Source organism: Aulonocara stuartgranti (assembly GCF_965226115.1).
Source record: "Aulonocara stuartgranti genome assembly, chromosome: 10".
In the NCBI taxonomy this organism is placed as follows: domain Eukaryota; kingdom Metazoa; phylum Chordata; class Actinopteri; order Cichliformes; family Cichlidae; genus Aulonocara; species Aulonocara stuartgranti.
The window spans coordinates 16,956,249-16,983,360 of record NC_138946.1 but is presented as its reverse complement, the minus strand read 5'-3'; the positions used below and the strand labels follow the sequence as shown (position 1 = coordinate 16,983,360).

General features: G+C 40.2%; 1 protein-coding gene across 8 annotated transcripts in view; it reads right to left on the bottom strand.

The window, feature by feature from the left end:
* fryb (furry homolog b) overlaps positions 1-25,539 on the bottom strand; it is a 57,392-nt gene extending 31,853 nt beyond the window's left edge. For 3 of the 8 annotated variants that reach the window (XM_082548005.1, XM_082548006.1, XM_082548007.1), the window contains exons 1-9: positions 16,345-17,406; positions 4,367-4,560; positions 3,224-3,277; positions 2,959-3,098; positions 2,483-2,573; positions 2,245-2,324; positions 2,035-2,115; positions 459-627; positions 51-143 (exon numbers count right to left, since the gene is read on the bottom strand). In XM_082548005.1, coding sequence (XP_082404131.1) covers positions 51-143; positions 459-627; positions 2,035-2,115; positions 2,245-2,324; positions 2,483-2,573; positions 2,959-3,098; positions 3,224-3,277; positions 4,367-4,560; positions 16,345-16,591 — 1,149 coding nt within the window. In that variant the 5' untranslated portion in view covers positions 16,592-17,406. Of the gene's footprint in view, positions 1-50; positions 144-458; positions 628-2,034; positions 2,116-2,244; positions 2,325-2,482; positions 2,574-2,958; positions 3,099-3,223; positions 3,278-4,366; positions 4,561-5,361; positions 6,076-13,177; positions 13,232-16,344; positions 17,409-24,393; positions 24,494-25,368 lie in introns of those variants that run through there. The other 5 variants (XM_082548010.1, XM_082548011.1, XM_082548009.1 and 2 more) reach the window with 5 other exon arrangements.
* Positions 25,540-27,112: the final 1,573 nt, after the last annotated feature.

The window sequence follows — 27,112 nt, the reverse complement described above, 5'->3', positions numbered from 1 at the left end:
CCTAATGTCTACTCTTTTTTGTTCTGAGGAGTAAGATTAAATGCACTTACAGCAGCTACAGGTACGAGTATTTCCACAAAGAGTCCAGCTAATGAGTGCTTAATGTCTTTATCTTTCACTTCCAGGAAATACTGTGCACACTCCTGCAGACAGAGAGAAGGAAAGAAAGAAAGAGAGAGAAAGTGATAAAAAAAAATCTCTGTATGTGTCCATTGCTTTGTTTTGCAATGGATCATGGGAATTCTTGCAACTACGACTCACATCAGAGGCGTGAAAAACAAGGCAATTAACCCAGATTACTTTGTAGAACTTGGTTAGAAAGCCATATGATGACACTTAAGAGCTTCCAGGTACAAATATTCCAACCAAAAAAAACAAAAAATCTACATCATTCCTTTAAGCTTTCTAAATACAGCCCACTTTGGCAAGGAAGCTATTACAGTAGTAGCTCAGTCTACCTGCATGAACTGGAAGGAAGCTTCAAAGTCTTCCACTGGGTACATTTTGATGCGGAAAAACTTGAGTCCCATGATGAGGCTGATGGTGGACTGGATGACGTACGGGCTCTGCTCTTTCTGCCTCAGCTCCTTGAGCTCGGAGATGAACTTCTTCCTCACTGCTGGGAACCTGCCGAGGAAATGGTGACCAGATATGAGCAAGTCTCGTGAGTTTTAGTAAATACCATTATATCTATGTCTAAGTGGGGGGGGGGGTTACATTTGAAGAATAACTAAAACAAAGCATCAAGAGTCTTCTAATCTCTGTTCATTTGCATAGATTGAGCACATTTAGTCTGCCCCCCCCGCTCTTTTAAAAACACATGCACATGGGTATATGCTTTTTTGCATATGTACCAACCAGCCAGATAGATTCTACCAACAGTACAACAGTGCTCTACAAGCCTATATTTAGAAAGGCGCTGGAGGGGCAATGTGCAGGGAATATGTACGTGTGTTACTGCAGCAGTTTAGTAAGTGAAATAGTTATTAGCCTTGTTCTACGTGCAGAGAGTTTAAATAAAGCACATATAAACACTGTTATCATTAACTAAACTGAAAAGAGTATGTACTCAAATTTGTCATAGTCCTGTGTGTGCAGAATGCAGTGCAAATAAATAACAGAAAGGTGATTCAGAATGCTACTTGGTTAGTGTAAGAACACAAGACAGTTTTTCTCCCTTTGCTCAATTAGATCTCATACTTGGTCGATAACTTTGTTCCATTAAGTTTGTGGATTTTTGGGGTTATTATCTTTGTGTGTGTGTGTTTGTGTGTGACAGTTTGTGAGCTGCCATGTGTAACTGTATTACATAGTAATAACTCAGTAAAATTAGATTTTTTATTTCTTTTTTTATCCTTCATCGCACATGACATTACGTGACACAGTTGGAGGACCCTTATCATTACCCTTATGCACACAAACACACATTCAGACTTGAGGAACACAGCTATTACTACACTATGTTCTTTACTTGTGCTGAAGTCGGAGAGACGGCATTTGTAATCTCAGATTTCACTGAAAATTGGGTCAAAAAGAGGGCAGATAGCAACTGTTGCCACATATTAAATTTTTAACCCAGACAAACAGGCCCACAGCTGTAACACGACCTGGATTCTACTTCAAATTAAAGACAAAAAATACTTTTTTTTCTCTCTGTTGTATTTCTACTCTATGACCACACATCCTTAGTCAGCAGTTTTTAAAGACTGACGAGACAAGCTGGACTTTCTTTTTATTGTGAGTTCCACAACCCCACTCACTGTAGACATCTGGGAAAACAATAACACTGTGAAATATTAAGATTTCTCGTACCCACTTCAGCTGTTACATTTTGAAAACACTGGCCTCAATATCAAGCACTCGCTTTCAGTTTTCATTGAGCTTTGGCTCTGTACATGTTGGGTCTTCAGGGAGATTTATTTCTGAATAAAAAAGTACTGGCAACAGGTACAATTACATGAGAGACACAAACATTTATTGCGTGCAGCTACACAAATATGCATACAGTGTAAGCAGTAATTAATTCAACAATACCTCGACTGAGCAACGACTCCCACTACTTCAGCATAGAGGTCAGCTACTATGTGCATGTTCCCTGTGTTAGGCCCCAGATACCTAAAAATTAAACATTAACATGAATATTATCAATCAAGTGCACTAGTTAGTTTTTACGAATTTGAAAACTAAAATGCATTTAATGCATTCTATTGTATCAATATAATTTTTATAGGTCGTCTGTCTTACCCTTCCTTGTATTTGAAGTGCTTGAAGGCCAGGTTAACGACTTCTTGGATGAGTCCATCCAAAAGAGGATGGAGGGGGATCTGCAGTAAAATGTAATTTTATTACATTTACTTTGTCACTTAAACACATACGAGCTATTCTGGAAGGACAATAATAATATGCATTATTATCAGTGCTTCTCCTTTAAACATTTAAAAGACGTTATGCCAAACAGATCAGACTGCAAAATGTGCCCCACCTGCTTTAAAACTTCAATAAGCACCAGTGAAAAGATGAAATCTATCGCCAGATCCCTCCGCTCCAATAAGTAGTCCTTCTGTTGCTCATCACTGAGAAAGACAGACATAAGACGATATTAGTACACTTACAATAACGGTGTCTGTTCTGTTAGGCCCAGGTGCACAGAGCTGTGAAGGTCACTTTTGACTGCGCTATGTAATGCATTAATGTTGCCGGGTCTTCAAAGTTGTCATATTTTGGTTTCTACCTCAAATTCTATGTCTATGTTATATTAATGAGTAAGCGCGACATTCACACCTATGTTTGGACAATGACTGACCATCACTCTAATCATCCTCATCTAAATTTCAGGCTGGTTTGGGAATATTTGAGCCTACATTGCTTGAAATAAATCATTTTAAAAGGAAGGTATTTCACGATCCAGTTCATGTGTTCATGTGCACAAACAGCTCCAATATTTTAATCTTCTCTCACTTTTTTGACTTGGTGTTGGCCCGGGGTCGATATTCATGGGATTCGTCCTCCAGGCCATTTTGCCTCTTGTACCAGTCGAACAGAGTCTTCAGGATGGATGGCAGGCAGTACTCAGCAAGAGAACTCATAGAGTTAATCAGCTGGACAGATGACAGGAAGAAGAGACGGAGCCAAGAGACAAAGAGAAAGGATGGCAAAAAGGTTAGTCCTGTTCAAAATATGTGACAGTGTATATAGTATGTGTCCACATGAGACACACACACACCTGGTCAAACTGTGGGTCTTCTCCTCTCTGCAGAGATTTGTTTAGTGGCTTCTCCTGCCAGATAAGAACAGACAGAGGTGGAAAACACTCATGTTAGTCTACTAGCATTAGTAAATATTTTGCTTTGAATTTCAAGGAAAAGAAATTCAGTTCAGTTTCCTGATAGAACAAAATGGTCATTGTGTCCAAAAAGAGAGTGAGTGAGACTCAAAAATCACTAGGTCAGAAGGTCAAAGCTAATAGTCGCATTTATTAAATGTAACAAAAAGTGAAGAAGTTTACTTTGTCAAACAGACAAAAAGGTGAGATGAGAGGTTCAATATTCTGGCTCAGACATATTAGGGTTACTTTGTTGTTCAAAAAACTGGAAACACAGTGCGTCTCATTGTGAACCATAAACTGAAAATTATCATATAGAGACAAGCAAAAGTGTAAACATGCACAGTTCAAGTACACTAACAGGTACATGTAAGCCTGTACTATTTAGGACTGCCTGCTTTTTCAAATGATAACAGTACAGAGGAAAAAAACCTTGGGTTAAATGTGTATTTGATCACTGACTCTGGAGTGTGCGTGGGTTTCCAAGGTAAAATACAATCCACTAAACACAGCGATAAAGAGAAGGCATTCCCTGATTTACTGCTTTGTCCATTTATTGCTTGGCTGAATTTTTTTTTTTTTTTTGCCTTTCCCATTTGTTTTTTTAGCCATCAGAATTGATGTCTGAACGCCAACAGAGATACCCAACGGATTTACTTTGCCAAATGGATCGTCACGGCTTTGTCGTTTTGTTCCATTTGATCGACCTTTGTTGTTATTATTTATTTTATTTTATTTTCAGTTGTTACAGACAGGACAGACATGGCTGGGGGATAGGAAAGGGAGAAATAAAGATGAAGGAACAGAAAAGGATTTCAAATTCATTTCAATTCAAAAGGATTTTCTGGATAGTTAAAAAAGGTTGGAAACTGTGGATTGCATAAAAATGTCGAGCCAATATACACTGTCATCCAAAGTTCCGATGACTAACATAATGAAATAAGAGGGCCAAAATGCGTGTTTATGATGCTGTAACACAGACAGAAGTGGACTAAGCGTCATGGAGAGAAAAAAAAAAGAACGAATCGAAGCTCGGTCACTCACCAGTGGTTCAGCCATGATGATACGGATCTTGCGTTCAGAGAGCAAGGTGAAGTTGGCAAATAAGCTTTTTAGGACAAACTCGCCCGGCTTGCTCTCTGGGTCCACGTTGACAGGCGCCATGACGACGGGGCCCTTCCTCTCACCCAAGGGACCGCTGGCTGGTGGGATGGATGGCTTCAGCCCCACTGGAGAAGCTGATGACATATAAGACAGGCCAGTTAGTCTGAAGTACTCTGACTCTGTGGGTCACCCCTGAGTTACAGTAAATACTTCTGTGCCCCCAGCGTGCACACATTTTTTATCAGCGTTACTGCTAACTGGAGCATATTTAATGCTAAAGGTTTTTGAACTACAGATCTCATCATTTTTGGGCCTTCAGCCTGCTTTTGCTTTCTGAACCATGACAAACAGCGCTGAATATGCATTAGAAGTTCATATTTGCAATGCTCTCATGGTTGATGACTCTCACTTGTAGAGTCACGAGGAATGGGGTAGTGTAAAAATCATCTTCTTGAGCATAAATTGTATTCAAACTAATAAAAACCACATCTGTGTGTTCAAATTTCGACTGAGTTATGGCTCGGCGATGGACACCGATTCTGGCAATCCTTACACGATCCTCCCTGCTTTGCATTCACGCAGCTGAGTGCTATCTCCTGTGGTAATAAATCTCATACTTGGATAAATAAACAGAATGAAACATTTGCAGGTTTGATTCCCAGAATATGCCGGAGGAAAAAAAACGTGTAAAGTACTTCCCCAACCCCCCAAACAAAACAAAGCAATAATTACCACAACATTTCCCAGATGTGTCTAGTGTGCTTGCATTAAGAACGATGCCAGATCCTGACCTTTCATGACCATGTGACCTGACCTCACAGGAAAGGTGAGATGTAAATACTAACTCATGGACATGACAGGCCCCTTGAGTTAAACCTGAGCACTCAGGCTTTGCAAACAGGTGTTCATATGAATGCGCAAGCCTTTACGCTTACCAAGGCCCTTGATGAAGCTGATCACACTAGCCCTGCTCCATTTCGTTGGCACCTCCATGGTGCAGACAGCCTTACAAGGACACAGTGGGTGAAATGGGAAAAAAAAAAAAAAACGGTGGGATTTTACAGGCTGTGAAATACAGCAGCCATGATTAAAAACAAAAGCAATTCCTTGCAAGAGGTTAAAGTCACAGAGGACGTTTGTCTACTCCACCATTGTCAAAAATGCTACAGAAGTCCCTTTGATGTAAAGCTTTGGCACCAGGTCGGTTTAACCAAAGCTAAAAGTGTAAATCTCCATCCTTACGAAAATGAACGACAGAAAAAGCGAAACACACGAGCCTGAGGTCAAAAAGAAAACTGTCATGACAGCAGCACTACAGCTCTATCCCACATTCAGTCCAAATCAAACAGGGTGATGAGCTGCAGCCACACACTGGAGGAGCCATAGCCAGAGCAAATCCGCCCAAGTGAAGATGCCTCGATGCTTCAGAGCCAAGAGAGCTCCAGTTGAAAGTTGAAGAGGAGGTGCAGAAGTGTCTTCTTAAAATAAAAGTAGACAACCAACAACCATTTATTCTGTCATAAGGGCAATCTACGAACAGGGATCAAAAAACCTTTCCAGTGTCCTGCTCCAGGAGAGGTTTGAGTAGATTAGAGGCTGCGTAGGGCCTCGTGCTCGAGAGCTATATGAGCCTACAGGTCAGCTATCAGTTTCTACTTTTGCTTCTGCTCCGCCTCCGACCTGCCAACACTGCTCTGCACAACAATTCCTGTGACCTTGAATTCTTTGAAGCCCTTTGGAAAGAAGTATTGAAATTAAGTGCTTCTTTGAAAATGGTTAAGGGCTGTCCTTAAGTAGCCAATAGCAGTTAAGTAAAGTCTGCCCTTTGTGGAGATCTGACCAGAAGAGTTAGGCTGGAATTTCAACACTGCTCCGAGAGCGAGCCGAGGGGCGGAGGGAGGTGCTATATATAGACTGCTGGCGGTCACTCTCTTACATACCCACCACTCCCACTGACCCCTACTCATACACAATTGCAGACACATGAGCACAAAGACATAATATACAGAAACACACACACTCACACACACAATAGAAGGTGGTCTCAAACTGAGATAATCTATTACAACTGCTCAGTGAAACACAGTGGTGTACAAGCTTGTGTTTGAGAGTCGAAAGTCGTGGCGGCCCAGGAAAGCTGCGGTGGAGCACTTCCTGTGATCATCTGTAGACCATTTGTATGACTCAGCAATGAAGGGAGTAATTCAGCAGAATTCTACCATGTCCAGTCAATACAAGCCTGCCTTGGTTTAATTACATTTACAATAAATTTCAAATTTTAATTGAGAAAAATGTATTTAAAAATGTGCGAGCGAGAACGAGACAAAGGACGAAAGGGACTGAAATGGCAAAGAGACGAAGAGGAAGAGGAATAAAAAGCAGAATTGACAATAACAACACTGTTTTTCCTTGAGCCACAATTCCACTGAAGGAAATTCCACTGCCGTTTTGATGCTGGATGGAGACAGCAACACATTTTAAAACCCTGACTTGGACTGTGGGCATCAAGTCTTAAAAATAATCAGCAGATTATCTGATAAAAATAGACCAAGTGGAGAGAATTTACATCTGGTGTTTACCTCCAACCATCATGTCATACTAGCAGACAAGCACCCTGGTGGGATGAGTCATGAATAACACGCATTATGAGACAGGGTGACTGCATACACATCTTGATGCATCAACAATGCAGCTGTCACACAGAAATCCTAATATGGACGTTTAAATTAAGGTTAGCATTTAATACCTTTACGTTTTTCTGGGCTTGTGAAAAGACATCAGTTGTGCACATGCTTGCACAGTCTGAGGGCAGTTTAATATGGACTGTGATGAATCACTTGTAAAAGCACAGACAACAACACAAACACACACTGACTCAACTCACCAAGACCAAGAAGAGCTAAACCTGTATGCTGGTAGAGAAGGTACCTGATAGATAAAGGTATTCTGGAGTTTTTATTGTGTTATTCTTGGTCATTTTTGAACTAACCCATAGTTGTGTAGTTATGAGAGGTTTAAATTTGAATGAATATCAACAGCAGTGCAAATCTTAGCCACTGTAATCCAAAATACTGCCGTGTTGTTGTGAACATTACAGGTGAAAGAATTTAGAAATGTTTTTAAGGATGTAATTTTAAAAAAGGATTAAAACTAAAGCCGAAGTAGTTGACATTACGCGCATGAATATTTCAAAGCGATGGCAGGAGATGATGAGGTCAGCTATTTGTCTAGTGATTTCACTCCACAGCAACTTAAAAGTTAAAACACCAACCTAAGTTGGAGCTAAAAGCCTGATTCTTGGCTTTTAAGTCTTCTGATTGCTATCGATATCATGACCTTGAGCCAAACAAAACCAACATGTCTGCGTCTGGTCTACAGCTGTGACAAGTGAGGAAACACGTCTGTTTCTGCAGTGATTTCATTTTTTATTACATCACCAATAGCTCAAGGGGAACCATCGACACGGCCCATGAAATTCCTCCTTAACCACTGCACCGACGTAACCCCTGCTGTCAGTAACCTTCAAAGCACACCTGACACATGAGCTGTGTGGAATCTAGAGACTTCTCAAAGAGGCACACATAAACAAACTGAAGACTGCCACAAAAAGTGATCAGCCAGTACAGGAAAATCACTGCAGTACAACAACAACAAAGCCTTATTTTTGCATTCTCTACAAGGTAAACTACAGGCTGCACGCAGATGAGTCCAAATGGGGCGATAATACAGCGATGTGTTCTGACTACTGTAATGTCTCAGATTTGTAAAGTACAGTATGTCCCAGTTAAAACAGTCGAGAGAGATGCTGCCGGTGACGGACTGCCTCACAGCGACCTACGGTGGCTTTACCTTCTGTTTTGTAAACAGATATTTTGAGTCTTCTGGACCGCACATAATAATATCACATGTAAACAGACAGCTTTGTTTTGTTTTTATTTATTGACAAATTCTGATTGACTTTAGAATTTCTGTAAAAGGCTCAAAGTCAAATAGTGACACTTTTTTTCTGTTAAGTAATGTTATGTATAGAAAACTGCTGAGAAGCCAGATTTACCCTCATTCTCTGGAGCTCTTGCTCAACTACTTGTCTTCCATTATTACGTTACGTAATATTGCCAAATGTTGACAGTGTCGATCACATTGTGTGCCGTCCGTTTGTCCCTGAACTCCAAACGTAAACACAAATAAGCATAGTCTGCACACTGCAGGATCCATTAATGATGAGTTGAGGGCAGACTGTATCACACATTTGTTGGGCACAGCAGCAAGCAACAACAACAGTGATCTGTTAGCTGTACTCACTGCCTCCAAAGGACTTCAGCAGAGACTTGAGGCTGATGTCAAAGAAGCCCGAATCCTGCTGGCTGGTCGCCATGGCTGCGGAGGCTATGTCGCCACGGTGACAGACAGCAGAGCGGGGACAGGACGGCAGGATGAGGCGTTGCAGACGGAGCAAGTAAGAGAAAGAGGAGAGCGCTCCGACAGGAATAAGGCTCGGAGAAAGGGGGAGAAGGATGCGGGTGGGCAGCGAGCGATGCGGATGTTGCGGCTGTCTACTGCTGAGTGTGTGTGTTTGTTTGCATGTGTGCACGAGGAAGAGTGTGTGTATGCCAGAGAGAAAGAGAAATAGTGTCTCTCAGGCTTGCCTGAGCTCTGTGTTGCTATCTTGCTGGCTAACACCCCCCATCCCCTCTCTGTTTTGCTCTCTCAGGACAGTGATACACAGATGTTGGTAGACGCAAGCAGCCAATCCTCTTAGAGGGAAGACAGAGAAAGAGTGCGGGGTGGGGGGGGGCAAACACACACACACACACACACCAGCTAGTGCTACATAGAGGGTATGTTGAAAATAGAGGGCGATAAACTGGGATGGTGAAAACTAGTGAGTGAGTGACAATGAAAAGGCAGTTTTCATACCGCTGTAGCTATAATGGAGCAGACTAACAGCACTAATGTTTCTATTGTTTTCCTGCTCTGTTTCATATTGTGCTGAGTGAGCATGCCGTCAGCCTGCACTGACCAATAAGAGCCAAGAGTAGCAGTGATAGGCAGGCTGAACCAGCAAATTGCCAGAAACAACTGGTCAGTGCAGCACCACCTCAGGTATCACACACAGATTTTAACTGGCTTCTGACTTTGTGTGGTGTGGAGCATGCTAGATTTTATATAAATATGGATGGAGATCAGCTGGGGATGGAAAAAAATCTCCTTCAGCAACTATTATGTATCCAGAAGGGGCCAGACAGCCAATATATTAATTCAGCGTTCCTACAGAACAGACTGTAAATCATTCCCAACACCAAAAGTCAATAAAAATAGTTTAGCAGCTGATTTCTGTACTTAAACCCCCCAGAACATTTATTATAGCTCTATTATGTAGAAAAAACCCCACTTTTTTTCCCTCAATCTTTTCACTCAAATATTAAGTTAATTTTGAAAAGGGTTTTAAAACAATATTCCCATTCTAAAATGCCATGTCACAATCTCATTGGCAAGGAATCTTAAGTCCTTTGATTATTGATTTTCCATAAATACAAGTGAAAAGCAGCAATTTTTAGTCAGTTTGTTCACAGTCTTCAAACGTTCGACCAGATACATTTGGAAATATTTGGAAACCTTTTCAGAGTAACTGTGCACAGATTCCAACATGTATCCAAGAAAATACCAACAAAGAAAAAAGGATTACGCCGCCTCTCCTTCCTGGTGTGGCCAGCCAATTTCCCCAGATGGCGCCTTATTCATTCAAAGGGCATTAGAGGAAAGAAGGAAAGGAAAGGAGAACTACAACCTACCAAACAAAATTAAACACCTTGAAGAAGAGAAGCTTCAACTCCAGGAGAAGTGAACACAAATAGAAGCACAAAATAGACACCTTGAAGAAAGACAACAACGCCAGCCTGACATAAACATTATTAATGAGGGCTGGGGAATAATGTTTGGTCAAGCACGAGAGCAGATTGCGTTCCTGATTAAAGAGAACAAGAAAAAGAGCGCCGAAGTAAAAGAGATATCTGCCCAGCTTCAAGACAGGAACGCTACTATTGAGGTGATGCAGTGGGATCTCCGAGACATGAGCCAAAAAAATCAGGAGCGCCAAGCAAAACTTGATGAAGCACTGGAAAAATTTAAAGAAATCCTCCAAGAAAAGGAGGAAGAAGACAAAAAGCAGAGAGAAATGCAGTGCAAACTCAAAGGCATGGAGGAACAATACCAAATGCTCAAGGTAAAGCTTGATGAAACAGAATTCAAAAATAAAATGCTTCTTCAGGTAGAAGAGGAACAGAAAGAACAACAGAAACAAGAAAAACTTGTTCTCCAGGACGTTGAGAGGAAAAATGTACAACTGCAAGAATTTTGTAATGAAATGAAGGAAAAATCAACTGAACTGGAAGGAGAAAATGAAAAAGTGGAAAAGCTATGCTCGGAGATGCAGCGTAGTATCAGTGGAATTGCAAGAAATAATCAGAGCTCATTAATGGGATCTTGTTGAACTTCAACAACTTGAGGCGCCAGAACAGTGAAATGCAGGCGGAAAAGCAACAACAAGAGAAAATACATGACGACCTGCAGCGTACGCTTAAAGAAATCCAGAGAAGAAATGAGCACTTTGAACACCTGCACAACAACGCACAAGAGAGAAATAGAGACATGCTTAAGGCAAATCTAACACAGGAGGCATCAGCTAAAGAACTGAAAGAAAAGCTTGGAGAAACACAAGCAACATTAGAAGGAGTGAAGCAAAGATGCCAGAAACTGGAGAAGCAAAATGCAGAAACAATTGATGAGTTGACGGCCCTCATCCTGGCCCTCCCGACCCTGTGTTCTCAAATGAACACAGGGTAGAGAGATGATAATAAAATGATAACAATAAACACAATTGGCTACATTTTACATGTGTCAGATCAATGTCTTCATTTAAGAATAATTCATCTTAAGTATAAAAACAAGAAATGGGCAATAGTGTGTTTTTGTGTATAGTATGCATACTTTTCTTGTTGTATCCAAATCCCAGAAGGAAGAAGAAGACAAAAAATAAACAAAAATAAAACTAAAATATATTTCTCTTTCTTTAAATGGATATTTTTAACACCATTCAATACATGTGCAAGTTACATCGGGTGCAGACATTCATGTTCCCTCCATGATTCATCATCATCTTTGTCACTAGTTTGCTTGCAGTGATTTTTTATTCATTAAATCAAGCAAAAGAGTTATTTTTTAACCTTTTTGTTACACCCTTCAGATGAATAGAGATTTTTTTTTAATTAAATGTGTTGTTGTTGTCAGCCAGCCTAGACATTGACACTGATAATGAAGTCTGACTTATTCCTGACTTATCAGCTGGTACAACTGCTTCACACCTCTGGCAGAATTGAAATGATTCATGTGGCACATGGGAAATTAACCTGTCAATAATTTAGATGCAATGTTCATGCTTTACAAATTTGATCACGTAATTAACAGCGCGACATTTGAGTGAATGTTTTTGTGATCATTTCAGGTGCCTTGGTGCTGCTGGATATCATTTCCAGACGATAAATATTTAATGTGGCGAATGTGAGCTTGATTCTTTGTTTTTTTTGCAAACGAGGTATCTCTGCTGTCTTGAGTGTGTAGTGAGAAGATACAGAGTCATGGTGTGAAAAGTCAAATCGAAGCAAAGAGTTGGCTCCCTTTGCTTATCACAGCTTAAGAGATTTGAATCTGCTTTGCTTGATGAAGCATCCCTTACCTCAGCAGTGCAGCTGATATTTAATTTTGTCTTCCTTTAAGTAGATACACAGGCCAATACCAACACACTGTATGTCAGGACTCTGCTAGCATCTCATAATAACCTGCCACATCTCATAGCTTTAGTTCAACTTCTAACTGAGTCTTTGGTGTACCTAAGTACAAACTAAATTCTTTCTACCTTAAAAAGCCTTTGAAAATGTCTGCCTAAGCATAAAGTTGTGGCAGTGATGTTACGGTTGGCTGAAAAAGCTTGGAAGTACAAGTGGATAATTAGGGTCATTGTGCAATTCCCTGGATGAACAGCGGAAGTGCCACAGGACATGTGAGCGGCCGAGGGAGGGAGAGCAAAAAAATGAGAGTGAGAGGAAGAGTAAAGAGTGTATAGGATACAGTATTATGCAAAGCTTGGCAGCTCACAGGAGAGCTGCCAAGCATGGATGGCCTGGTTCATATTAACAGACAATTACAGTTTAATCCCACAGGAGGAGAAATATATCAAAGAAGCACTGAAAGCCTATTCCTGTCTGCAACGTCTGTTGTCCCATCACAGTGCTGGGCCTGACAGAATAAGCAAATCACAATTTTGTCTGTTAACCTGCATACAAGACAATCAAGCCCAACTGACAATCATTAGATATGAAGCAATTTTCAAAATGTTCTCCTGAAACTTTCAAAACATCCTGTGTATAACAACCACTTGACTTCTGGTGCACCAAGTGCTGTACTGATGAGATGACAGCTAAATATTTAAAAGTCTGCACTCTTATCTTTCTCATCCAGTCTTGCTCGTGAGACTGCATGAAAATGTTTGCATGTTTGCTTGTTGACCCACATTAGGTTAAACAGTTACATGTGCCGGCTGGTGGTGGTGGTGGGGCTATATATGGGAAATTTGAAATGTTATGTACTGCCGTTTGACTCTTTCTGCTCTGACTGATGTAAATGAAGCCTGCAGAGTGTTCGCCGGAGCACAGCGCAGATGCACAATAGGACAATCAATAAAATTTCAGGACTTACAACGGGGAAAGGGGGCATATTTCCCATTGGGTTACAATGACACACATATGGAGCCTATAAGAAAGAGAGAGAGAAAAAAATCATGGACATAGAGATGAACACACCCCTATGGAGCGGCTGAGATTCCTCACATTCTGAGCAGGGGCCCGGGCATGCCAGCTGTTGGAATGTGACTCCTTTACTCACACAGGCAAACACACATGAACACACACATATATACAGGGTACTTATACATGTGAAGCGTAAATTAAGATTTCATTTATACTTGGTCTACAAGTATAATGGGTCACCAATTCATTTTTATTGTATTTATACGTCTGTTTATAAGTCTAACATAATAACCTGACCTTTTGTGGTGCAATGAATGAGTGATACAATCAATAAGCATGAGGCTGCTCAGCATCAGATAATGCAAACCTGTTGTTCTGAAAATGTGGCAGTTATAAGATGGTTATAAAACAATACATTAGCGAGGAGGTGTGAGGACGCTATCCACATCAAGGTATGCTACCTTTGAGCCTCGGAAACATCGAGCCACTGCACACTTCTACAAAGCTTAGCCCAAAAGACTCCACTGCTAATGATGGTTACTAACTAGGGGGCCACTCCATCTAAACAATCAAAGGTGGAGCTTAAATCATGTGCAGTGTGTAAACCAGCAACGCTAAACAGACTATCTGCAAGATAAGTAGCTGAGTCATCTCCATTAATGGTACTCATTCTAAATCAAAACCGTTTACAGGCTTCAGATTGAACTAATGCTATCAACAGAATGTGAAGAAACAACACCACCCTTTCAGCTTTTGAAAGTACAAAGGGGCCTTTTGTGGAAAACCATTCTGTATCATGAGATGGTGGAGCATGTCAATGTATCCCCAACCCTGCCCTGAGTAGAAGAGAAGAAGAAAATCATGTGTGGAGTTACATATATTCTAGTCAGACAGCAAACAGTGGCTAATGAGAGACAGAAGCCAAGCTCAGAAGTGATAAGAGAAGGGAAGCAAACAAGAGTAAACTCCAGAACAGCTTTCACTGCTGGGGCTTTTATTTTTTATTTTTTTATTGTTTTGCTTTTAAAGTAAAGGAATAAATGATGATGATGATGATGATGATGATGATGATGATGATGATGATGATGATGATGATGAGCTGACGTCATCTCTTCTAGACTGGAAAGATCAGAGCTGTTCATGCCAATATTTGCCATGTGTCAACTATCTAATATGACAGTGAAAATGTTTCAACCAGAAAAGTTGAGTGGCTGTCACAGGGAGGGTGGAGACAGTCTTACACTACATGAATATAACACTTCCCACTTGCTGAGTGGCACAGAATGGGTACAGAGGTGTAAATAGCTGCCCTCCACATCAGCACAAACACAGAGAGTGATGCAGAAAGAGGCGATTTCTCACTTTCAGCATGAGGAGAAAGTTTATAACAGGCACAGAGTCACAGTCATAGTTAACCATGTGATCGTCACCGTACCTCAAAACTGAATCACTTTTTAAAAAACTTTTTTAGTATCACACTAATTTGCCAACTTTTGAGATAAATCAAGAATTTATTGTTTCTCTTAAATTAAAATTAACAGTTGTGACTTTAACAATTTACAATAACAATAGAGGGAGCGAATGGTATGTCCTTTAAACAACATCTTTGAATCAAAGACACACACTTGAAATGTAATCCCAGTGAGATTACACAATTTCATCAGTCAAACAGAGACTGTTTGATACATTGTGTCTAGCACAGACAGACATCGTTTCACTGGAGCATTATCATTCACGACCTAATGATGGAGATGTTGGAGCTGTGGATGTTTAATATTACATTTCAATCAAGGAATGAACTCCTAGCATAAATGTCTATTCATCTGTGATTGTATTACTCATTTCAGCTTCATAAATCAAATTGACACAATCACAAAAACCATAGTAAACAAGTCAACATGTGTCAGACATCTGTTAATGTGATGTGTTTTTGTCATGCTAACCGAACCAGCATAACACAGCACATGAGCACACTCTCACGCATAAACACAGATTGCAAATAAATTGCTTCAAACGACCACAGAGAGGCTGTTTGAGGCTCGGGGCTCACACAGTGTGTGTCCTTGACACAGCTGGGTCAGATAACTCTAGTGAGAACACATTTGTGTACCATCAAAGACTAACACATGTACATTATCTCAGCAGCAGAGGCTTCTATAATCTTACATTTCACCGCATTTCTTTAACATTTGCACTCTACAAGCTCATTTATTGAGAAGTCTCAATAAAGGCATGTTTGTGCAGGTGCTGCTTTGTTGCACAGACACTACCTCACACCAGAATTCCCCCTTTTCACTCTTCAACATGCACCTATGTTTCCATCTTTTTTCAAGTCCAATCAGAGACACAAAATAAGCATTCTGCTTTTCTTATCCTAAAGTGCCTTCAATTGGATCTTCCTTCAAATGCCATTCAGTATTACTTGACTTAATAAATCTAAAAACTGATACATTATTACAAAATTTAAACAATACTCTGATCCGAAGTGTACCTGTAAAGACTCCCTAAAATGTTGGAAGTGTATAGACATACAATTCACAGAGTTTAAGGTAAGCTGAGAGAGAACAAGTGGTTTGAGGAAAACAACAATCCTGAGGCCAGAAATGGCATGCCTCTTTCTGGATTCATGATCAGTGGAGTAACCTTGTGGCATTTTCTAAAGACACAGAGGGTATCAGTTTTCACAGGGTCTTCAAAACCCACAACAAATACACCTGTCGAGTCTAGTTTCCAAGTGACAACAAAGACGAGCTTTGCAGTGGTGTACATAAAGAGGCAGACGGGGTCTAAACAGGTAGCAGAAGATCTGAGTTATTTAAAATCTCAAAGCGGCTAAAAACCGCACACACCCACATTCCAGCTGGCGAGCGGAGGATCATTTTTTCAGCTGGATGTTCGACCGGTCTTTCTGCCATTTCCACCCTTAAACTTAACTCCTCAGGTCATGACAAATAAGCAATCACATTCAAACTTCCTGGGAATATTACAAAACATGTATCTCATTGCCTCCTCTCTGTGTTGACTCATCTTGTGTTCATTCACATTTGTGCTCTTCAGAAGAAGAAAACAAAAAAACCCCCAAAACACACAACATTTGTAGAGCCAGTCTCCACATACCTCTATTAATGATCCCTCTCCTCTTTCTGGACCTCAACTGGATCTTTGAAAACCTCCCTGTGAAGTCACTGGGATCAAACTTATCCACTGACAGAGAGGCAATACGGTCTAGAACGATCTCATCCTGGCCTTCACTTTGGTTCACCCCGTGATCCTGATGTTGGTTCAGACAGTGGCCATTGCAATGATCTGAAGCACTGCTTTCAGCCCCAAGGCTGGTGGTGCTTTTGACATCTTCTAGAGACATGTCTCCCCTATTTGCTCATTAGCCAGTCTCCACAGGAGCTCACCGACACCTCGTAGAATATTGTCAAAATGTGGCCCTCCTCAGAGGAAGAAAGACAACTTTACATTGTTCCACAGAAGACTCAAAATATAAAAAAAAATCCTTGTCCCAGAGGAAGGAAAAATACTTAAAAAGGCCATTCAGTCCATTTTCACTCTTCACCTTTTTCCCCACATTTTGGTATCCAGTTTCAGGGTTTATTCGCTTTATGTTGTGTTCATTCAATCCCGAGACAGTGAGCTCATCGCTTTGTTGTTACACAGTTCTCCTGAGAGTTCAGGTCTTCCTCTCGAGGCTTTCTCACAGTTGTTTAAGATTTTGAAAACATTTTTTTTGTAAAAAAAAATCTTATTTTATTTGAAAGCAGATTTTCTGTAAAACCTTTCTTCTCTTTGCGTGCCCCACTTCAACTCTCACCTGCTCTCAGAGCGTTTCTCCTTCTGTCTTTTTCAGCCCTCTGAGGCACAGCTGTGTTTCTTCACTCTCAGGTGGTGAAAAAAGGGGAGGGAGCCAATTCCAAGAACGCAGCTTGATTGGGTGGTTTGTTAAATCTGGGTGGTTCTTTTACCCCTCCACTCCCTCGCATTTTCTTCCTCTCTTTTTCCTCTCTCCTACTCACCTTCCCTCACAGAGGCATTTTTGGCAATGAGAAAAATGATTTCTTTCTTGCGTCCTCTCTCACACACCTGCTTCCTGACTCTTGTTTCATCCTTTTTCCCCTCTCGCGTAGCAGTAGAGCATTAAAGAATGGCATCTGTTTACTGCTTTGGATAGCCGGAACACTGCGTGTTGGTGTGTCAGATACCCTGCGCTCACTGGTCGAAGCTGTTTAGCCAGTTACAGTAACCTCAATTGTTAATGGTGTAGGATTCCTGAGGACAGACACACCCATTAACAAAGCTTGGAGGGGTGGGGGGTAGGGTGTTTGGGTGGGTGAAAACACAAACAGGAAGCACAGTAGCCTAAAATTATGTTTGTAACAATCAGCTGCTGATTAGTACACACATTTCAGAGACAACTGTGGGGTGTGATTGTCATGTGGTTTTAAATCTGTCAAATAAAGTCTGGCAAATGCATATTTATGTACACTCATGAAAAAAAAGAAAACAATGACAGCTATACACGGAAGTGTTACAACATTATGATATAAGTAGGCTACTGTTACTGTTGAAGGTAAAACTTCCTTGATCTAATTCTGGAAAGGGACCAGGAATTACGCCAAATGTCAAAACGCAAATGACATCCCAGCCCCTTATCCAAAAACAAATCTCACGGGGAATACACTGCACTGTTTTAGTTTAACCCTAATTATGTGGTTCTTTAATGCTAATCCTTTAATCCTAACTCACATTACTAAAAGTCTTCCTCAATATGTAAATGGAAATTTTTAAAGTCAAAGCCTCGCAAATAATGTGCAGGGTCTTTTTTCAAACACTTACACTACATGAATTATTCAAGTAAATGTTCTTTATTAAAAAAGTGTAATCTTTCTTTACTCCTCACTCAATCTTCTCTCTGCAGGTAAGGTGGTAAACATCTCTTGGGAGCTCCATATCCTCCGGTGACTTCCTGCTGTGTATGCCATCGTCATGACATCAGCTTCACTTGGTGAATCATCCCGGGATTTTGCGCATGTAGGTGTGAAAACAAAACTTTCACGCCCTCCATGTAAAGACTGCAACACAGGTTTAATTAGGATGATTAAAACTCTCTCGTATGGGAAAACACTAAACCCACTTTACACATTAAACACTGTTTGCAGGTTCAGTGGAGTGGGAAACCACATTGTGAAAAATGCTGGATAAAGCGAGATGGTGTTGTGCAGAGGGTGATGCTTTTTATACACAGGAAGTGATGTCTTTGTTGAAAATGAAAAAATATATACGTAAAGCATGTGGAATTGACGTTACCACAACTCTGTAGCCCTCTTCTCATCCCTGCTTCAGGCCATCTGCTTGAAGCTACACCGGCCACTGGCTGCTAACAGGAAATGAGAATTTTCCTTCCTTGAATTTTGTAATCTGTCTTTCTTGAATCTCCACAATCACCACAAACAAAGGAGACTTCAAATGCCATCAAGGTCAAAGGTCGAATAAATACATCACACAAGCTAGTGTCTGGAGACAAAACAAAGAGCAAGGAAATAACTAACGGCTGGCAAACAGGCACAGTGAGGCTCGGTGCCAAAGTCAGTTAGAGAGGCGTGCCGTCCCCTAAGGCAGTACAACAGCCAACTATTAAAAACAGACTCATTCACTCTTCCTCACATGAACACACACAAACAGGAGACTTTTATTCTGTATTTAATCTTTAATTCTGACCAACCAATCAAAGAAACCCCACAGATAAAAGTATCTGTCTTTTCTGCATTTTCATTTTATCTGCATTAAGATATGTATTAGAAACAACCTGACCTGACTATTAGTATAATATTAGTTTTTTAGTCATAATTTCTGAGTTACTTAACAGCCTGCACACAAATCAGCCTGAATATGAATTATGAGATAAGCACCAGCTTCTGCCCGCAGTACAGACATGGTTTGGTGTTATGGGACAACCAAATAGACCCAAAGAGACACACACACAAACCACAGGGTCATAGGCTAAAATAAACAGCTGCCATTCCTTAACTGTGATTCCTCCCCTGAGCGTCCCTCTGTTTTTGTTCAGTTTTATGTAGACTGTGCAGCTTTTCAACTTTAGTTATCAGCCACAACACTGCCAACAAAGAAAGAAATGTGTCCCTGCAAGTCAGAGGTGAAAGTTGAGCTGAGAAGACAAAGCGGAGCCATCCAGTCTCACATTCAACATTCAGTCTGAAATGTAGAAACTACTTCCTCCCACACAGTCTAGGTCAAAGGAGACTGTGCCACAACCATTTTTTGTGGGATCTTTTATTTTAAAAATCAAAAATTGCAATTTTGCTGCTTTTTCCATGTGTTCACATCCCAGATTAACAAGATTCATAGAATTAATTATTAATCTGAGAATGATGGTCATTTTAAACCCAATTTTTTTTCCACCTTTTTCTGCTTTGTACCTCTTAGTTTAACCTCAGCAGCCCAAAGCAACCCCTTGTATTTCTTCTCTGATCATCCCTCCACCTACTATTTAAATTGCACCATCTGGGACCTCTGTGACAGGGGACTTTTATCTCTCTTGTCAGTCAAATACGTTGTCTTGTTAACAGTTTCCAGACTCCCCCGTACACTCAGCAAGCCGGTCGAACAAGAGAAGATAAACAAGTTTACTTCTGGTCTTAAGCAACAAATCAAGACTAATTCAGTTCACAGTTAATGACACCCGCGCCTCACCACAAGCATCAGTCCAGATCACAGGGGACATTTGCTCCCGCAAGAGCGTATGACTGAGTGCATATTTTGAGTTAACACTTATAATAAAGGAGAGTGATTTTACTTTGTGGTTAAATCAAGCACCAAATACCTTTCAGCCTTACTAAATCATTATCATCATTGATGCGTGTGACAATAAAGAAAATGAAGGTTAGTAAATTGTTATTGTTTAAGTAAAAGTTACATGTAAGAATCCTACATTCAAATTTTCCTTGTGAACAGTACAAAGGAGTTAACATTTAATTAAAAGTAAGGGAATCCTTCATGATGTCACTAAATGTTAGAATTGGCTGGTTGGTGTGTGATGAACAAAGCTGATTAAGTACAACACCTACTTTATACATGCATGCCTTCATAAAACTGGTTTAAACAGGCAAAGTAACTGACATGTTTATATTTACTGCATGTTTGGGCAGGGTTTAAGCTGAGAGTGACTTCTCGGAGTGAAAATGAAACTTTCACTTTTAGCGGCTGCATTTTCCGCATGCTTTCAAAACTACTTTGATTTTTGTTTTATAGTGTAAAGTATGAACACCACATTGTACACTGCGTACAAGGTTGTACGCAAAAGAATTGCATTCCATAAAGGTGTGTAATTATTTTTAGCCAGTGCTGGGGAAGAATGGAAGGCTTGATTATCAGACTAATAATTCATTTTTGTTGACTTAAACTCAAACATCAAACAGATTCAATTGATTAAAACAGCCTATACAAGTGAAAAGATGTGTCACGAGTTTAAAATTGATCACGTTTAAAAGTTTGCAATGCACCACTACAATTACTGTACTGTCTGCCACCCTATTGTGATATTTTGCCTCAGGCTCTCTGCAGGTCTTTTAAAATACCTTTTTCAATCACTTTCAGTCCGGTCCTTGTCTCTGACCATTTTCAGAGGATTGTCTTTCAATTGTTAAGCAACTTAACACTAATCTAAGAACCATTCAACCATAACATAAGACAGCCTGTCACAAAAAACAAAAAAATAAAACAAAACATAATATGACCCCATTTCTTTAGTTGAATCAATGAAAATTACCGACATGAAGGCAGATGTGAAGGAGCTATTATCTCAAAATGTCTCATATCTTACAAAAAGAAGTGGCGGTATATAAAAATGTATTAATAGCAGATGAACAGTATCTGAAAGTCATGTCTTTAAGGAATAGAAAACAAGCCAGATCCAGACAGGACCTGAGAGATGCATCTGGCCTTTCAGTTGACCCATCTACTGTTTGCTGTGGTCTCATCAGAAATGATCTCAGTGGAAGGGAAACAGGGAGAAATAGCCAAGGTATGTCAAACTGCACAAGAACTTGACTAACTAAAAATCAAAAACAGATCTTAACTACTTGGTTTGAACCAAGAGATCAGGAGAGCGGTACAACAGTCTACAGGTATCAGTAAAACATAGTGGAGTCTTCTTTTTTTAGCATGACAATGATTTCAAACACACTTCTAATGCAGTAAAGGCATACCTGGAGAGAAAAACACACAAAGCAACACTATCAGCCATGGATTCGTCTCTCTACAGAGTCCAGACCTCAACATTACTGAAGCAGTGTGGGATCTTGGCAGAGAGCAGAATAAAAGGCAGCAACATCCAAAGAAGAGCTTTGAATGTGCTTCAAGAAGCCCCAAGAACTATTCCTGAAGACTACTTAGAGATATAACAAGACAGCTTGTCAAAGAGATTTCAGGCTGTGTTGAATAATAAAGGTGGTCACACCAAATATTGACTTTCAAGTTTGTTAGAAGTGTAAAAACTCTGTTTTTGCATTATATAATGTACTTGCATTATTTTTGCATGCTTCAACAAATCACTGCACCTATTTTTCATTTTCCCGATAAAATATAAAGAAATGAGGAGTGACTCAGCACTTTTTCTCAGTATTGTAGCTGTATTGTCCACATTGGTAGTTTAACAACTGATTATCTTCCATCTTTTTTTTCTCCTGCCATTATCATGCCCAAACACCGGCTCTACAATGGTGCCCTCTTGAGCCCATTACAGAAACAAAAGCTCTGCTTACCAATAGCGTTTCTTTCTGAGGAGGTCAGGTTTGTTAGTTTGTACGTTGACAAGATTGCTTTAAACACAATTAGCTTTGCCTGCAGCGCAGAAAAGATAAAAGCAAGGACTGATGGCTTGATTTTAAAAACAAAATGAGACATCAAAACATCAATTACAAAAAAATGCATCACGGCATTACATCACACTAGCCATTGAAGTGTACGTGTAAACAGACACACACACAGCAATATGTCTTTCCATATAGAGCTGTGTTATATAACAGTATCTCTGGAGTCTCCAATGTGCGGGCTAATGCATAATCAAACAGCCTCAGAGCTCCATTAAATCTACAGGCGTGAAACAACGCTCCCTCAACAATTTCCTAAAATCTTAAAACAAACACACACACACACACACACAAAACACACACAAGCAAATTCAATTAATTCTTTGTTAAATCAATACATCGACACGCCGCTCAAACAGGCTTAACAGGCCATGTAAGACAAAAACTATTTAGCTGCTCTCTGAATAATATTCGGAGAACAGCACACCCATAAAATGAGCACCTGGGGCAAAACAAACAGGGAGCGTGATGGTAAGGACTGTGTGATGATGTCTTCTGTGTGTGAGTCAACTGGTGTGTCTCTGGCAGAAGAACCACGTTATGTAAGGCAGTGGGAGTGAGGTGTCTAGTGGTATCTATGGGAACAAAGAGGGTGAGGAAAGACAGAGAGCTCAGCTGACTGAGGTTCACCAGTCCAGAGTGTGAGGTCGCACTTTCTGTTGTTCACACATACGCGCGTGTGTGTGTGTGGAGATGGCTGAGCAGTTACTTTCTGGCAGATTTACTTAAACAAATAAAGGGTGGCCATGCTCATCCACACCGTACAACCTTAATTAAGCTTCCAAAAATATATTTTGGAAACTTACAGCAGCATTATACCAGATTAGTCTCTGCCACTCATGTTAAAAGTTGTCTGGAAAAAATAAAAAAAAAGTTGTCATGAGCTCCTTAGATCTGATCTCTGTGACCTGTGAGCGGGATTGAAGGGCCTGTCGACAAATAGACGGTAAAGCTTAAAAGAACTCAGCCATTTACACTAACGTGCCAAAAAACCAGAGATCAGTAATATCTTCCCCACTCGCTGTCTGAGGAGGGTGCACAGTATCCTGCGGGACCAACATCACCCTGCGCGCCACCTTTTCCATCTGCTGCCCTCAGGGAGAAGGTACAGGTCTATACAGGCCAGAACATCCAGACTGGCCAACAGCCTGTATCCACAGGCTGTGAGGCTCCTGAACTCTCTGCCCCCCTCTCACGGACAATAACCATATCCAACTTCTTAATAGCAATGAACTGGTCTGCATTGGTGCATCATATCTTTATTCTCTTCCCCCTCCTGCCCCCCCCCCCCCCCCCTCTTTCTTAAATAGATAACTATCATATCTGATATCATATCTCACAGTACAATAATATTGAATGGGTTGCATTGTTGTATTTTGTCATGTTTCTCAGGTCTTTGTCTGAATTTCTACGAACATTATTGCTAAGGATTGTCTTATTGCATTGGAGTCACACTGGGTTAAATATGTACACTTGGGTTTTAAGGGGTATTTATTATTTTCTTCTTTTTTTTGGGTTGTATGGAAGCCCCAAACGCAATTTCATTGTTCTTGACAATGACAATAAATAAATAAATACTAAAACAGAGTCTCAAGTATCATAAAAGGGGTGAAAGAAGGCTTCTCTACAAAACTTGAGAAACCCGATAATAGAGGGCCAAAAATTTTATAAAATGATACTCTCACATGGATAGTGGCTGATAGCAAACTCTTTGTTTGAATAGCCAATATTCTCTACAACTAAATGCACAGAAACAAATGCCAATTCTAATTTTAAATAATAAAGTTTCTCTCAAAATGAATTTTTAATGTGGTTTGATGATGCTAAAAGGTAATAAATGCAGGGCTTTTTGCTCCACTACAGTGGTGCTGATGTATAAATCAGTCATGCTACAAAGGCAATTGAAGCCCGAGTGGGGCAGCGCATTATAAAGCACCTCCACGTATTAAACAGCAAGTACAAGAAAATTTAAATCTTAAAAAAAGTTTCAGATTCAAACAATTAAAGAAGGACTTCCTTAAATAAGCTTTGAATCTGTAAGAATAATCACTATCTGTGCAAATGCATTATGCTTATTTAAAAATGAAATCAAACTAGACTGGTGTAGAGGAAACTTATTCCAAAAACACCAGTCTGGATTTCAGGAATTGTACATCTTGAAATCCAGATTGGGAACAAACTTAAAGGGATCGAAGGAACCTCAGAGAAGCACAATACTCTGACACACATGTCAAACTGTGTGTGTGTGTGTGTGTGTGTGTGTGTGTGTTACTTGTAGCGTAAATCCATATCCAGAACAATAGAGTTAACTGGGTCACTCCTACTGCTGCTGCTGACTGGCTGTGCCAAAAAAGCTGGAGTGATGAAGAGGACTATGATTCATGAGAAAGAAAGGGAGTAAGCCTGAGATGTGTGAACAGTGTGAGCAGCACACTTCACCACAGCACAGTACAACACAACACAACAGAAGAGCACAAAACCCCTATTAAATATCAATCAGATTTCAAAACATTTAAAACAGTCAGCAGGGTACTGCTGCCTGCAATGATACATCCTCAAACACTGGCTTCCTCTCACAAAACATCCAAGCTGACTGCTTCTGGACATCTCAGCAATGGGATAATAACAACGGGAGACCACCCGACCTGGACTACACATTGATCCACAGCCCACAACTCTATACGTCTTCTCAATGACGAAAAACACCTCATCGGTGAGGGGTCCAAAAGGCCCAGACAGGGTATCAGACGGGCACCGGAACTGAGAGACGTGCGTGTTTTCTCTTCCAGACGTGACACACTTTTTTTTTAATGCTCCCAGATTGTAATCACTGGCAAGTAGCACTGCTGGTATTTACATTAGCTCCCTCGCTGATAGCTAAAGTGTAGCGTAGCCATCATAAAGTGTGATTTACTATGATAGTCGCTGTTTTAGATAAACACTGTTGCTTTAGCTAACTTGCCTCACAAAGCCGCTCGGCATTGTTCGCTGTGTTGGTGGCACCGAGGCAACTAAAGAAGCGAGTTTAGGTTAAGTCACATTCTCCTTTTCTTTCTTTTAATGGCCGACCACTGTAACCGGCTAAGCCTATGGCTAACTCAGCTGCTAAAGAGCTAGTAGAAGCCCCCCGTGGTAGTTAGAGCTATCGATGTTGTATTAAGAAATTGCTCGGTTCCCTTTGTGGTTGACACAGAGCCGTTAAACAGCACCGGGCATAGCACTGGCGAATCATTTAGATTAACTGTACCTTTTCTGCGTCGACCTCGGCCACTACAGGATCATTTCCTAGCACCAGTTCTTTGTTTATGTGATTCGGTGGCTTGTTTTCATCAATCCTCCTCGTCTCTCTCCTCCAGGAGTCGTGCCGCCTCAGCTGACAGCGCTACTGCTCGGGATGTGAGTGCCCCGCCCTTAGCAACCAATCGAACGCCAAGAAGCCGGTAACTGAGGCAAGACAAGCTTCCTATTGGTTAGCAGCTGTGTCCATAAACGTGTCGCTAGGGGCGCACCTTGGACCAAGGGCAGGACACCTGCTATGAAAGGATGCTGAGAACCGCAGGTGAGACCAAATCAAGAGAAGTAAAAGCCGTGGAAAACAAGTCCAAAGACACGTTGTAGCAGGATAACAGGCACGTGTATGATACGTAGCTGCACAAACTAATATGGAGGTGAAACAGCTTCATTTTTGTATTGTGATTATCATTACCTTTTCTTTTTTTTTTTTACCAAGAACTCCCACTGAGAACAGCATCTCGTTTACAAAAGAAACCTGGCTAAACTAGAGACCATACAACCTAACACATCTAAAAAAAAAAAAAAAAGCTAGAAATACAACAAAATGTGCACAATCCTACACATAATAATATGAATATAAAATATGAGTGCTATTGTTATGGCTAAAAATAGTCATAACATAGAAGATTAAAGCATTAAATGACTTCTCAAAAGAAACACCCACAAGTGTCCTTCACTACATTACTTATTATGCTTTTAAATTGAATATATAAATATTACTTCATTTTTCATTTAAATTGATTAGAAATGTTATTTTTTGTATTAAAAATTTATAATTTTTTATTAATATTTATTAATACAAAAAAATCAGCAAGGAGGACAATTTGTATTACCGATAGCAAGTACCAATTCAGTTATAAGAAGTATTTTAGATGGTGCTATTAAGGAATAGAATTTGGTGCCACTGCAGATAGAGAGAAACACTTTTGACTACGGTTAGAAACTGTTAACATGAGCCTGGATCTGTAAAAGTTATATCAGGTATAATTTGTGCTGTGAGAAGCTGTTTTTTGTTGTTTGTTTGTGTGTGTGTGTGTGTGTGTGTGTGTGTGTGTGTGTGTGTGTGTGTGTGTGTGTGTGTGTGTGTGTTTAACAGCAAACTATTAAAATGTAAGGATTTGTGACCCCAGGAATAAAGGTGCTGCACTGCTTCAGCTAATAGGAATCTTGAGAAAATAAACTGAAGATAGAAGGATGTTTAAATGTAGGTCTGTTTTGTAAATTATCCCATGTCCAAAGTGACAAAGTAACCATTTAGAGAAGTGTAGCTGGTAGCTATTGGTATGTGGACAGAGAGGGATACAGAGCTAAACTGGAAGTTTAGCTAGAATGGTTTTATAGAGGAAAACAATGCCAGCACTGTTTTTTGGTAATCAAGGTTTTCAGTCATGTTCATTTTATAATAGGGAAATATTCATCTCCGTGTGTATGTAAATAAACATACATAAAGTACACCACTGCTTATTTTTGTTTGCGCTGTCTTCCTTTCAGGTTACAGAAAGCCTTAAAGAATGACCTACTACTGCTCATACAAAAAAGCCAAAAATATATGAATGTGCTTCATGTTAGTTCATGTCTTTTTATTGTTATTTAATTTAAGAAAAACCAATATAGAGCCTGACACCAACAAACACCATCAAAAAGCACACAACTCACACCAAGAGGATGCGTACCGAATTTTATACACTAAACAAACA